The sequence below is a fragment of the Anarhichas minor genome, unplaced genomic scaffold, assembly GCF_050575085.1.
Source record: "Anarhichas minor isolate MPS153535 unplaced genomic scaffold, ASM5057508v1 ptg000027l, whole genome shotgun sequence".
Lineage (NCBI taxonomy): Eukaryota > Metazoa > Chordata > Actinopteri > Perciformes > Anarhichadidae > Anarhichas > Anarhichas minor.
In genome coordinates this window covers 19095995-19110316 of record NW_027466473.1, presented here as the reverse complement: position 1 = coordinate 19110316, position 14322 = coordinate 19095995, and the positions used below count along the sequence as shown (strand labels likewise).

At 41.1% G+C, this 14322-nt stretch overlaps 1 protein-coding gene across 2 annotated transcripts; it reads right to left on the bottom strand.

Annotated features, from left to right (window-relative positions):
* Nucleotides 1-2553: 2553 nt before the first annotated feature.
* On the bottom strand, nucleotides 2554-12233 carry LOC142960076 (14-3-3 protein epsilon). Of its 2 annotated transcripts, XM_076101680.1 has the most exons (7): nucleotides 12030-12233; nucleotides 7837-8036; nucleotides 6862-6968; nucleotides 6060-6266; nucleotides 5799-5935; nucleotides 5399-5450; nucleotides 2554-3723 (listed from the first exon to the last, which is right to left on the bottom strand). In XM_076101680.1, the coding sequence occupies exons 1-6, from the start codon at nucleotides 12091-12093 to the stop codon at nucleotides 5443-5445; spliced, it is 723 nt and encodes a 240-aa protein (XP_075957795.1). In that variant the 5' UTR covers nucleotides 12094-12233; the 3' UTR covers nucleotides 2554-3723; nucleotides 5399-5442. The 2 variants fall into 2 exon arrangements, with proteins under 2 accessions (XP_075957795.1, XP_075957794.1); XM_076101679.1 differs by lacking the exon at nucleotides 5399-5450.
* Between the last annotated feature and the right edge of the window lie 2089 nt (nucleotides 12234-14322).

Genomic DNA, 14322 nt, shown 5'->3' with positions numbered 1-14322 from the left:
TCCTCATCTCTTCTTGGAAGGACAATCTGCAATAGGATACAACAAGCCACATCTTCAGCAACACCAGCCCACGATGGAGTTGGTTCTAAACATTTTCGTTGTTTTCCCAATTCTCATCTGTTTCCGTACACACGATGTGGCAGGACGGGGAAGTTTGCAGCGAAGTAACCAGCTGAAATTTCAGGTCATGCCTTTTTGTCCTGCCATCCGTCTTTAGAGCTGAAGTGTAATATGGCGTCTTATTTTGGTTCAATTGTACATCTTTATTTTGATCTTTTTTAAGTAAAAAAGAATTCAAATTGCAATGTACTGTCATTATTTCATGTAGAGATAAGAGAGAAGCATCGTTGTTTGTATCCTGCAAGAAAAATATGTCGACAAATGCCCACATTGTGCTGAAACTTTGCATGAATATTATGGTCCTGAGAGGATGAATTCTAAGGTTTTTGGTGACCTCTTTGCAAAGGCTAGATTAGAAGCCTAGCAAAATAACGTCCCGAGGGCCCCAGACCTCCAACAGACACCAAAGTAGTTCAACAGTTTAGTTCAACATTTTTAGAAATGCACTTATTCCTCCAGGAAGTCAATACTCCCAGCCAAAAAGTAGTCCAACTTATAGCCTCCTTAACATTTGGACAGTGCCAGCCTGACAAAAAAGAACAACCCTAACCCTCCCAAAACAGCCCATGAGCCAATTTGGACTTGGGGTGAAGTTGGTTTCGACCCCTTCCGAAGGCCGTAGGGACTCGAAACTGGTACCACTCCAACGGCAATGGCCACATTAGTGGGGGTTGAGTCCACTTCCAAGGCTCTAACCCTAACCCTAACCCTCCCAAAAGAGACAATTTGTCTAATTTCAGATTAGATTTGAGAGGGAATGGTGCATAGTTACAACATAATTTCACTACAGGCTAATAGCAGACCACCTCAAGGTGTCACTCAGAGAGAACCAGGACATTCTGATGTAGCATTTCAAAATTAAAGCCCTTCAAAATCTCATTCGTGAGCTAACTTCAAATCACATTCATGATTTCACAAATTTCAATTTATTACCTCTTCCCAAGGTCCTAGATACTATGACTTTTTCCGACATACTATACTAATACTTTTGTCATTACATTTTCAACATACTATACTACGACTTTATTCGACACACTATATTACGACCTTTTTCATGACAATTTGCATACATACTAGATTATGACAATTTTCGTCATACAATAGTCTTTCATCATTAATTTTGTCGACATACTCTACTACGACTTTTTCCGACAGTCTCTTTTTATGACAGTTTTCGACATACTATACTATGACTTTTTTCGACATATACTACAACTTTTTTCATTGATTTGACAAAGCGGTGTTATCCTTGGCTGTTGCCGTCTTGTGTCAGGGAGAGTATGTGCAGAGTAAGAAGCCACCCAGCACAGATCCTCACACAGGTGTCCTCAATCATCCATTAGGGAACTGAACCTAGATAAAGAAATGGAATTCAACAGAAGACTAAAGAAAGGCACGTAACAATATGACTTTTTATTACTTTGTATGGCATGCTATATTATGCTTTTTACGAAATATAGACATTTTTACGACATTCTATACTACGACTTTTATGAAAGTTATGACTGAGTTTTTATGGCATCTTGTACTTTGATACTTTTTTTTCAATAGCCTATACTATGACTTTTTCTGACATGCTATACAAGTTTTTTCATGAAATGTTTTGACATACTGTACTATGCCTACTGTACTATTTTTATCCAACCATTTTTTAATACTATACTGACATTTCTGGTATACTAAACTATGATTTTTACTAGTTGATGTACCAAGATGTTTAATGAGATTTCTATGGAATACTATACAATTACTTTTAATGACACTATAATGATGTACTATACTATGACCCATTTGTATGACAAAGAATTCTATGACTTTTTCATTACATCTTTGATTACATTTTTTCCACATACTAGACCAAGTCTTCATCAATTTTCTTGGCATACAATACAATGTATTTTTATTGCTAAAGCCAACCATACTATGGATGTTTATGTATTCATGACTAGACACCGACTTCTTTTCACATACTATACTATCACTATCATATTTTTGACATTAGACTGACTATTCCATGACATACTGTAAGATGTGCTATACTACAATTTACTGTTGCTTTTTCATGAGATACTAGAGATACCATTTTCATGACATACGATTGCGCCGAAAAGTCAACATACAAAACAAAATATATATTTTCTACATTAAACCGCGGAGTTGTCTCCGTGTGTTTTTACAAGCTCATCACATTTCAGGTAAAACCATCTAAAAAGAAACCGTTAACGCCAACTGTCAGATATAGTAGAATATTATTAGAGTGCTAGTACCACAAAATAGTACTTGTACAGAACTTGAGTAAATGTACTTCGTTACTTTGAACCACTACAGCAGAATCAATGCTTTCAATGCAATAGCAGATGTATTCTGCTACTGCTGACCAGCACTGCCCTCTAGTGATGAAAAATCAAACCAAAGACGGGAAAAGACAACATCTTACACATTTGAATTTGAAGTTTAATGTTAATTCCATGCTGTGTTTCCGTAAGAATACAGATGGTACTTGTGGCTCCGTTGAGAATATCCAGTAGTACAAATCAGATTCACGTTACACATACCGAAGAGAATGAAGAGAGGAAACGAGGAGTAGGAAAGAAAGAGTTGAGAAGAGGAAACCTGAAATAGTCAGGACAGTAAAGATAGAGCAGGTCTCTATTTCCCAAAATCGTTTTTTTTTTTTTTTTTTTTTTTTATATGGTGCCAATGCAAAACTGCATTATATTACAATCAATAGTGTTGAGCATTCCCCTCCCACGCACACACATACGCGTTCTGTCTGCTAAAAAGCCATTACCTAACTATCTGCCATTAGCAAAAGCGCTACAGCCTCGCAGCACATTACTTGGTCCGAGAATGGACAAGAATAGAGGTCAGAGTGATGCTTGGAGAAGGGGGACATTCTGCTATTTGTCATTTAAAAAAAAACAACTATTGATGTGTCGAAGGAGCAGGTTTGGTAACCACAAAGTAAAGAGGGCACTTAGTTCTTCCAAAAAGCTTTCACACATCCCTTTTAAATCTTTCATCGCCACTTTATTTCCTCAATTTGCAAACTGAAATGTTTCAAAACTGACTGACTGCACGGACAATATATTGTTTAGAAACACCCAAATACAGGAAAAAGTTGAACAGCTAAGTATTGTCTTTAAATAAACTCTTGCATATGTGTGTTAGAAATACAGGCAAGCGTACTTGGCAACAGATAATACAGCAAAGTAAAGCAAAACAAAAAACAAAAACAGTAAAAGAGGACATGAACCTTAAAGGGTACAGGCTTGCAAAATGAGTCATCAAAAATAAGGTAAAACTCCTGGGAAGTGGGCCCTGTGGGGGGGGGGGGGGGGGGTTGGGACATGACATGCATATGAGGAGAAAGGGTAAGACAGATGGGTAGAAATGGAGGGGAGAGGAAGAGTGTGGGCTGCAGTATAAACCCAGTTGAAAACTGTGGCTGGGGACAGAAGCTAGTGCTGGGAGGAGAGGAAAAAAGGGAGGATGGGTAGGAGGAGGAAGAGGACTCGTCTTGTGTCGTTGAGTCTCACTGGGTCTCTTCCTCCGCATCTGGCGGCGGCGGTGGTGGTGCTTCTTCTTTGTTCTGTTCTTCACCTGAGATAATGAAAGGAACATAACACAATGTCATCTCTGCACACTCAATGAGAGATTCTCTTTAAAAAGGCGGCTTAATTAAATGTGGCCGTTCTGATGAACAGGCCAGCCAGAGGAAGCTCCTCCCTGCTGGGTGTTTAGCTTCCATGAGGTCGACCAGGAGGAAGACTAGTTCACAGATCCGGCTGAGATTATTGTATTCTCTATCCATAACAACACACGGCTTGTTATTGACGAATGATTAATTTCTATTGTTATTAGCATTATGTTATTATCATTAACATTTAATCAATAGCTGAATTAAAGGCATAAAAACTAAACAGGGGCTTGCTAAATTTTCCCGTCACTACAAAACAGTAAAATACATTAATGTCGTGCCAAAATAAAGCTGTATCAGCATTGCTTAATAGCATAAAGTTTTAGTATTAAGTACAAACTTGTTGCCAACCGGGTTACCAGTTCAACATTAAGCAGATCATATTGTCCTCTCTCATGAACAGGATATGCAGTTTGTTTTGGCACAAAGACGTTGTTTGCCGTGCCGTTATTAGAAAGCGTAAAGGAATACAACGAGGGAAAGGTCTGCGTGCTTATTTGGTGCTTTTTGAAGAGTCAAACTGAAATCCCTGAAACACAATCGTTCCATCAGAAGTGTGTGGATTGGTCAACCATGCAACAAACAATCCCAACACGTAGAAGTAGACCACAGTGTTAAGCGCCGATCGTGTCAACATGCAGTCGAGTGAGCCAGTTAGTCCACAGTGCCTTCACAACAAGCCGCGGTCAGACGTACCGAGGGAGGGAAATGCCTTGTGAACCTGTACGACTGGTTGCTGAGAAAGGTTACCATAGAGACAGCACAGCCATCCGTGTAATGAAGAATTAAGAGGCACGAATAACAAAAGGCTCGAGAATCCATCATGATTAGAACAGAAACCGCAACAGTGCTCATTAGCAACACGGCTAACCGGGATGTGAGAAAGCCGCGGGAGACGGAGCCGCGGCCTCGCACGCTGTTACTGCAGTTTATCCGTTACATCACACTCCAGAGCGCTGCGTTCACGGGCTTACTGCTGCACCGCCCCAACGGGCTGTGTTCAGTGAGACGGACGAGCACGGCGAAGGCATCCGCAAGTTCTTTCAGTCTGTGTTCCAAGGCCGGAATCACAATCTTAAGAATGTAGCGCGATATGGAGCTACAGAGGATTGTGGCTCCACCCCTCGTATTAGCTTTTAGTTTTGTACCCCCCCCCCCCCATTACTTACACTGGAAGCGTGTTGAGAGAAAATTGTGGAAAAAAAGAGGGACAAATAAAACCTCAATGAGAGACTACAATGAGTAACAGAAGATAAGAGGAGCTGGGAAATGAAATCTAGTGGACAGTACTATTCAAACAAAACGCAACCTAGCATTATTTCAATTTTTAGCGACTCGCGGACACTCCGACGACACTAAAAGCACACAGCACTCGAGTTACACTCGTGCAGAAATAGGTGGATAACAGGTGAAAAAGCAGCACGTAATCCTTCAGAGCTGTGGGCAGACAGGGCAGGAGATAATCTCCTCTCACCCAAAAAACATTCCTTTATAATGTGAGGAGGTTAGTGAGGGATGCCAGGGTGGTGAGACAGCTTGAGGTGAAACAGACAAAGACAGGCAGAAGGAATGACTTACAAATTAGACTTGTATAATGGAAGAGTGAGGGAAGAGGGCTGTCCTTAAGAATCTACAGACAAACGGTGGAGAGATGAGAAGTTAAAGCAGTGTGTGTGTGTGTGTGTGTGTGTGTACATATATATATATATATATATATATATATATATATATATATATAGAGAGAGAGAGAGAGATAGAGAGAGACTCACTTCAGAGAAACCACAGGGATGAAGGGAAAGGTTAGAGAAAAAGTTTGTTCTTCAGTTTTCAGGATGCTTTTTGGTGGCATCAGCACTTAAACACAAGTATCTCAGAAACTGAAATCAACTAATTTTCATTCAGTATCACTGATGAATGTAGATGCTAGTAGATGCCAACTATAACTGAAGCCGTGAGTTAAACAGAATGGCTCTCTCACCATCTCCCTGCACGTCTGAGGTCCATAGTGTCAAGTTGTCACGTAGCAACTGCATGATAAGTGTTGAGTCCTTATAGCTTTCCTCGCTCAGCGTATCCAGTTCTGCGATGGCATTGTCGAACGCTTCCTTCGCCAACCTGTCCAACACAAGACAACAGTTGCATTCAGTGAACAGGTGGACAGCATTGTATGGAGGGAAATTCATCTGAGAATCACAAACGATGTCGTACATCAATGTCAACATGAAATGATCACACGTACTTGCAAGCACGGTCTGGCGAGTTGAGGATTTCATAATAGAAAACAGAAAAGTTAAGGGCCAGTCCCAGACGAATAGGGTGCGTTGGAGGGAGTTCGATCATGGCGATGTCGCTAGCAGCTTTATACGCAACCAGACTGTTCTCGGCTGCCTCTTTCCTGTCGTTGCCTGTGGCAAACTCTGCCAGGTACCTGTGGTAATCTCCCTTCCTGAACAGAGGGAACAACACAAACAAACAAACGCATTAACAAACCAGCAGCGCTGAAGTTAACGTATAGAACAATACAGTTTGGGACAAGAACATCAAGGCACCCCTACAATCCATATTATAGATTGTATTTACATTGTTGAATACTGAGCCCCATTAGCTGGTCCAACAATTATTAATGCTTGCTTTGCAACTTTCGCAGAACTGAAAGAGTGTCGGTTGCATAACTTTCCCTCCTCGGCCACTAAACCTAAACTTCACCTACCATTTAATGGCACATTTAAAACATGACGGGACCCTGGCTTACTCTGAATAAGGTACTTAAGACACGACTACATAACAGTTCATTTAGCAACTAACGCAGTGACAGAAAATCTCCTCCTAGAGCCACTATGAGGTTTAGCTCATGTCTAGTTTCTCACTACACAAGAATATTAAATTACTTGGTTATGGATCCACGTATAATCCCCTGCACTGAAACCATAACAGGAAGTGGCTCAGATAAACACATACTTATAATGATTACCTGGTAATTTGTGGATTGGAGAGAAGTGAGATAAGGTCAATATTTATACACACATGTGTTGGATACATACATTTTGTAGTAGAAAACCTTAGATTCTCCTGTGACTGCAGCTAAGATGAGGTGCTTGTCCAGTACATCCAGAATGTCGTTGCAGATTGATTTCAGCTCTTTCTCGACCTGCAGACCAACACACACACACACACACTACAGTCAACGGCCTGTATGGTCACATAAAACCTCACAGGTACTAGAATAAAGTTCCCTTTGACTAATCAGTTGCAATTTAAACCGTGTTTGATATTTTATAGTTGATAAATGAATGTCTACGAGCCAAAACCATCAGTTACTCATTATAAAACAATACCCTACATTCATATTTCATGCACAACAAACTGTCACACAAACAATAGCTGCAGGTGGGCAGAGATGCACAAGGCAGCGTTTAGGGCCGTGGTCTCCGAGGCAGCCAGTCAATCGGCTCTCTGAGCTCTTTTCAATAAAATGTACACAAAACAGATCCATGAAACTTTTCCAGCATCTTACATACAGCTGTGGGAAAGGACATGCGTACAAAACCCTGCAAATAAAATGTGTTTCTGCTCTCACTCGATGATTGGAAGACTGCTGCGCTCAGTGAGTGGGAGTTACTCTGCAGCAGAAATGAGGAAGAATTGATTTACAGCCGATTCTTGGTTGCTGCGAGCTCGTTATTTCACTCAGACAAGTCTCAACATCTCCTCTCAAAGTGGAGAGGTCAGGGGAGGAGACCTGAAAGAGGCCTGCCAAAAACGGCAAAACATTGCCAGCAAGTTCGCTACTAAATGTGGAAATGAGATTATCTGACAGATACACTACAGATACACTGATCTGTGTGAAACAACAAGGTACGTAGCAACCTAAAGCTCTAAGTAGGGGTTTGCATTTCCAATGCAGGAAGAGCCATGGAAAGAACTGCATTCTCATGATCAAAACCGTGTAGCTTAGAAACCTCAAAAAGATACATTCTCACACTGCTTACAATCAGTGAAAAATAACCAGTTATTACCGTTTTTCTGTATTCCCGGATCATCTTTAGTTTGTCTTCTCCGCCTTTGTTTTCTTCTTTCTGCTCCAGGCTGCTGATTATCCTCCAGGACGCTCTTCTGGCCCCGATCACGTTCTTGTACGCTACCGACAGCAGGTTCCTCTCCTCCACTGTCAGCTCCACGTCCATGCTGGCCACGTTCTTCATCGACTCCACCATTTCTGGGAGACACGGGGAAACAAATAGCATAAGGCGGAGGCCAGTACAGAAGGAGCAACAACCTGAACTGTGTGAAGCATTCACTTTACCTAACCCGGGCGTGAGGCCTATCAGAACGGTGGGTATTTAACTGGTGCACACGGCCAAATCTAGTGTCTAAACGTGAAACATGTCTTCACACTCCATTGGGTTCTGGTCTGATCGGCAGTTACGAGATTGGTCACTGCAGTGGGACGTTGGGTTTCTCCAACAGTCCAGTACTAGTGTTCAATGATGTTTTGACCCATCCATATAGAGAACATATCATCAACCATGGCCCAAATAAGGCCTACATAAAGGAAGCACATCCACCCTCCATTAAGAATGAGTTCAAACCACAGAGCAGAGCCTAGAAAGCTTTCTGCCCAAGTATAGACTCCTCTAATGCAGAGATTCACCACCTATAGACACCGATGGTACGGTACAGGGACCGGAGCCAGGACTATGTACCAGAAGGCTGAGCCTCACATCCTCTCAAGGTGATTCAGTAGGATGTGGTTGATAAAGAATTTACAATAAACAACAATTTAATACTCCGCTCTGAAGGAGCTACTAATTAGCAAACAAGCCGTTTCCCTGGGGATTAACAACAGACACTGCATGGGGCCTCTGGAACCAAATCCCAGAGCAGTTCAAGGGGGCATAGAAGGCAACGTCAACATCGAACTAAACTACTGCAGCAGTTGTCTCTGGATAAGCCTTTAGGATATTATTTGATTATTACTTATATGCCGATATCAAAATGCAACTACATATTCTGTGGGATGATTTCGAATCGTCCGAGTAGCATCATGTGCGGAATGCTAATGCCTTTTTAAAAATGTGATGACTGTCTTTAATGGCGGAATCGAGCTCAAGCTGCAGACGAGTCCCAGCGCCCATGCTAACCGTGCTACCCTGGAGGTAAGAGAGTGGTGTGCCAGTCTTTTGGCTTTCCGCTTCACAGACAGGGTGTTATCTGTTGAAGCCAATGGCAGGGTGCTGCGCAGCATACTGGTGAAACCTGATACACGATGGTTTCAAGCCAGGAGCACTAATGCTGCTTTGATCATTTTACCCTCCAGCCCAGCGCGCACTCAAACACACTCAATGACCTCTCTGTGCTTTTTAAAAAACTGTTCTCAGCGTTGCAAGCTCTGCAGCTCCATTGAACTGATCAGTCAACCTCGGTCTCTTGATGAAACAAACTGGGCTTCTTTAACCACCAGCTAAGATGGCATTTGTGTTATTTTAGAGGTTGAATTTGTCACCCGTGGTGCATGCACAAGCTGTGGCTTTTCCTCTGAGGATGAAAAAGGGTGTCTCCAGTCTGATCATTGCTCTTTTGGGGCTATTTGATGGAGGGAAGTCTTGGGTGCTTTGGTCACATTTGAAGCAGCACTCAGCCACGCATGTCAGCTTGTCTGACAAAATTATGTTTTTGTTAGCTGGCAATTTAGCTCAATGGTGCAAATTTAAAATGCATATATGATCATGGATGGCCATGTACCTACTGATTGTTGCATACCTTTCCAGCTGCATCGCTGTGGTTCCAATGTCCACTCAGAACACCAAAAAAGACAAATTCAAACATGTGCTTTTCGGTTTCATTGTTAGTCATTTTCCTTGGTGTCTAGCTCTCAGTTTGGTGTGTATGCTACTGAACAGCATGTCTGTCTCTCACCCACTTCAACCAAAGAAAGAAACAAAAATAGCACCCAGTGGCTTGTTTGTCTTTTTACAGACATTAACCCATAAAATGCATTTTAACTTTTTTTTCTAAATTTCAAAGCCACGTGTCTTCAAATACATTTAAAAATAGACCAGATGCAGGAAGAAACCAAAGCACATGAAAGAGCTGTACACCACACAACTGTTGGACACACGAAGCAGCAGCTGAAGCTCAGCTAAACCACAGTGCAGCCGTGTCCAGAGGACTTAGGGGGGAGGACTCCATTGTACAGTAGAGTTGATCAATACCAATGACGTAAATATCTGGCCGGTTGCTTTAAAGAAGTTTTAACATGCCACCTCATTGACTTCCTGTCGTGGTGAAAGTGTATCTTATGAATTCTTCCGTCAGACAAGTAGAGCTGTGACACGGACACGTTAAAACACCGCCGACTATTCACGCAACAAAAGAGTCTTAACTGCGTTTAAGTCTCATTAAATGGAGAGCTTCTTTCCCTGTGTTACACAAAGGTTGGAGCTCACACACACACACACACACACAGCACTCTGCAACCGCAGTCCGCTAACTTGTCCTAGCTACCAATATTCGATGCCAGTGAAAACTCACACCAATTGTAGCTAATCAACAGAATTATAACGACCATCTTTTATAATTTAAATAACTTTCTATGTAATAAGATGAACAGATCATTGTTGGCGTCTTGCCATTATCACACCTGCAGTGTCTTTTCCCTTTTTAAAGATATTTTGTCCCTGTATTGCACCAGCAGTCTGCTCGTGTACAGGTTCAGTGTGCGTTATTGGTATAAATTGATGCAATACAGTGCATGGTCGGGGTCCTGTGGGGTCATGTTGAACTAAGGATGATAAAGGATGTGCTGCAGTGAGCAGCCGTGCAGATCCACGCCTCAATCACAATCCGGTTTATTGCCAAGTCGGTATCTAGGGATTTGATTTGGTGCATTACATTAACATAGTGACAGGAGATTACATGAAAAAGAAAAGCAGATATTGCTAAAAATGTACACATTAGAATTTTGCATTAAAATATGCAATGTACAGAGATATAGTCAAAGATGTGCGTTAACTTAAAGCATGTAGACAGATGTCAATGTGTCAATGAGACGGGGTCCTGGGCCTTGATGAGAAGAAATAATGCAAATGTTTATGATTTATTATAGTGCATGACTAAATGAGTTGTTATCATGAAGAACTAAGTACACGTCTTTGACAAGATGCAGTAACTCACACCAGAAGCACTCGTGTGTTGTCACTAAAATGTTTGATGCAGTGTGTAGTTCAGTCACTCCATCAGTGTAAGAGATGGATCACACCACACCGATGAGGCCTCTGTGCACCACGAGGATCAACATTATTGACTGAATATCTAAAATCAACTACAGTGTAAATGTACCAATAGGCAGCTCAATTAACGTTGCTGTGCTGAAATAAAAGAAATACTCTGTGCCTCGCCTACTCCCGTCCACCATTGGTGCTCCACCTCTGAATCAATTAACTCACACCAGCACAACACTGGCCTCATTAAAGTACAATAGCAGACGGACCAACACAAAGAGCTTCATATTTCAGTTTTTTTTTTAATTGTTTGCCTAATTGTTCCGGGTTCAACTAACAATTCAGACCTTAAACGAGTTGTTGCAAAGTAATGTCACTCTTAAATGCTTAAATGTAGTGTATCAAATGGTAGTTGACCATTGGTTTTGTGAGACTGGAGCTGTATTTTCTTACACACTCGGTGTGGGCGGTGCGTTAGCATTAACGGTGGTACGGATACATTTTTTCTGATATATCTTCCGACTGAAGCTGGAGATATATACCACGTGTAGTCCAACGGTTACAACAGAAGCAGAGACGTTTGATTTATTTCTGAATGGAGTTTGGTGCGACGCGTGTCTGGGGGGGGCTGAAGAATGGCTAGTTTAGCTAGTTAGCACTAGGTAGCTACAGTGGTAGCTAACTAACGCAATGAACTAGCTTAGCTCACCAGCTACCGTAAGCTAACATTTAACCAGGCCACGCGACAAAGGCACGCTAATCTAAATGCACCTTCCGTCTGAACCCGAAAGAAAAATTAATTAAAAGACGTTTACTGATTCATTCGGCTGGAGAAACCTCCGCCATTTTGTCCCTCACCCAACAGATCCATGCGTAACGTTAGTGTTTTACCTGCGTCTCCAAAAGCCCCCCTTGCGCACGGAGACTGGAGGGGCAAAGAGGGGCCAGGCATTCTGCAGTGACCATTATCATTTATACGGGGGTCTTACCGTCGTATCTCTCCGCTTGCTCGGCGAGTTTCGCCTGGTATACTAAGTTCTCTCTATCCGCCATGGTGCTCGGATGTTTTTTGGGCTGCTCGTCCCAGTGGAAAGTGAGGATTATCTAGCTGCTCGGTGGTGGATCAGCAACAGCACCGTTGCTCCGCTGAACTGAACAACCCACCGGTAGGTAGCACACTGGCGTAAAGATGGCGACGCTACTCCATCCGGGAAACCCACGCAGCGGTCTCATTTACGCCCACTATACACCCTTGTGCCAAATCCCGAAATAAACCAAGATTCTCCAAGATTACTCTCACAAAACTCCATTCAAACAATGGCAAATACAGAAGAAGTGACTTTTCAATACATTTAAAATGTCTATGATTGTTCTATGTATTAAAATGTAGCAACTCTTCCATTCGGCATAAATATAATTCATAAGTAAGCATTTATTTTACAATTTTTAACTTGCTCACAGTCACACAATATACAATTTGGTATCATTTTATTGACAATGTATATTAACACATTACATGCTACAGAAAATAAAAAAGGTACATTTTAAGTTCAAATAATATATTTGACACATTATACAATCTCTTCTCTTTTTAAATCCTGTGTTTGCTTGTTCGGGTCCTCTTCAAAGTGAGGTCGAAATGGCACAAAAACAAAAATGTATGATCAATAAAATAAAAAAAACTAAAAGAACAATTAAACGTTATTTGGCATGATGAGACTTAAGGAGATATGGTGCACATTGTAGGATCATCAGTGGTATCTTCTTTATAAAAACAACTAACTGCAGAGTTATGAGAATAGTTTCTGTAAAAGGCAACAATTAGTGAGTTCAGTGCCATGCATCTGAATGCAATACCAGATAAACCCCTTTTGCATAAAGATATTACAACAAATAGGAAAAAAGGACCGCTACAGAACAGACGGAGCAGTCTGTGACGATCACTTCTTTCCACTCAACGACGGGAGAGGACTGTAGGGATATGGAAACAATCAAACATCATCGTTTTAAATATCCAACTGATGTCAAACCTATGCAAAAAAATAACTACACTTGAGAATTGACATTGCATTTTCAGTTTTTGTTTTGTCCCAAATTGCACAATACCGTGCAGCACAATACCGTGTTTTGGGAGACATCTCACACCAGATGTTTATGTTATTAAAGCATTCTTCCTTAAGATCACTAACACGGCCCTTTTGCATCCAATCATAACGATTGGAGTGTCACTAACAGTAATTTAGTGTTAATTGTTCAACTATATATCCATGTGAGCTCTACTTAGTTACACAAACTCAACAATTATCGTCGCATTAACCACTGAATGTACTCAATTCCAATAATTTAGCTGAGCTCAAATATTTCACCTTAACAAAGACACATGGAATATGGGGACTTAAAACTATTGTTTATTAATATATACAGGGCTGTAAATTACCTTGATAAACACATGTTACGGTAATAAAAAATATGGCATTTAATTTAGCATACAAAAGATAATCTCCTTAAATTTGAGTCTAAATAACAAACAATGGAGGGAAACTTTCCACAAGACTCAGATGACGCTTCGGGATGTCTGGGGTCAGATGCATGAATGAATAGCTAAACCTGGACACAAATCAATACTTCTAAAGATAATAATACAAATAAAAATGCCTTTTTAACTCTATTATATCTCGTCCCCAGTTATATATTGTCCACCTCTTAACAACATATGCAAAACATTTTTTAAATGTTTTATTTTTTTCACATTTTATATCAAAATCCAATCGTCCTTTCTTCCTGTAAAACACAATATGAAGTGTGCCTACAGTAGGTAAGCTTGTACCAAACCAATTTAAACTGATAATATGACATTCATCCATCTGCAACTTTTGGAAAAGAGGGAGGTGTGTGTGGAGCCACAGTCCTTTGTAGCTCCGAACTGTGCTACATTCTAAGCATGCCCATTTTTTACAAATGTTTACATCCCTCTTGTAACTGTCGATCACTCAGATATTCTGCTTCACTGGGGATTACTCAGTCAGCCAAAGATGCTCAAACCGGGACTTTAAGACATGGCAAGAAGAACGAAAGAGCACAATGTCACCAAATATCAGTTGCTAACAATATAGTTTTTTAGACTGCGACACTTCGTGATCATCTTATTTTTAATTTCCGCTCTACCGTGTCACACTCTATGCATATGCTTTCATGATGCATGTACACGATGTGCACCTGCTCAGCGTTCCTTACTACAAAGATGTTCGGGAAGTGACATGAGTGATAGTTGTGCATAGGCAT

Bases quoted from the DNA above. Each gene is read 5' to 3' on its own strand.
- LOC142960076 (XM_076101679.1), bottom strand. From the start codon at position 12,093: ATGGCGGATAGAGAGAACTTAGTATACCAGGCGAAACTCGCCGAGCAA. The intron at 6,969-7,836 runs GTAATAACTGGT...GTTGGTCTGCAG, and splicing joins TCCGGGAATACAGAAAAACG to GTCGAGAAAGAGCTGAAATC. The intron at 5,936-6,059 runs GTACGTGTGATC...TGTGTTGGACAG, and splicing joins TCGCCAGACCGTGCTTGCAA to GTTGGCGAAGGAAGCGTTCG.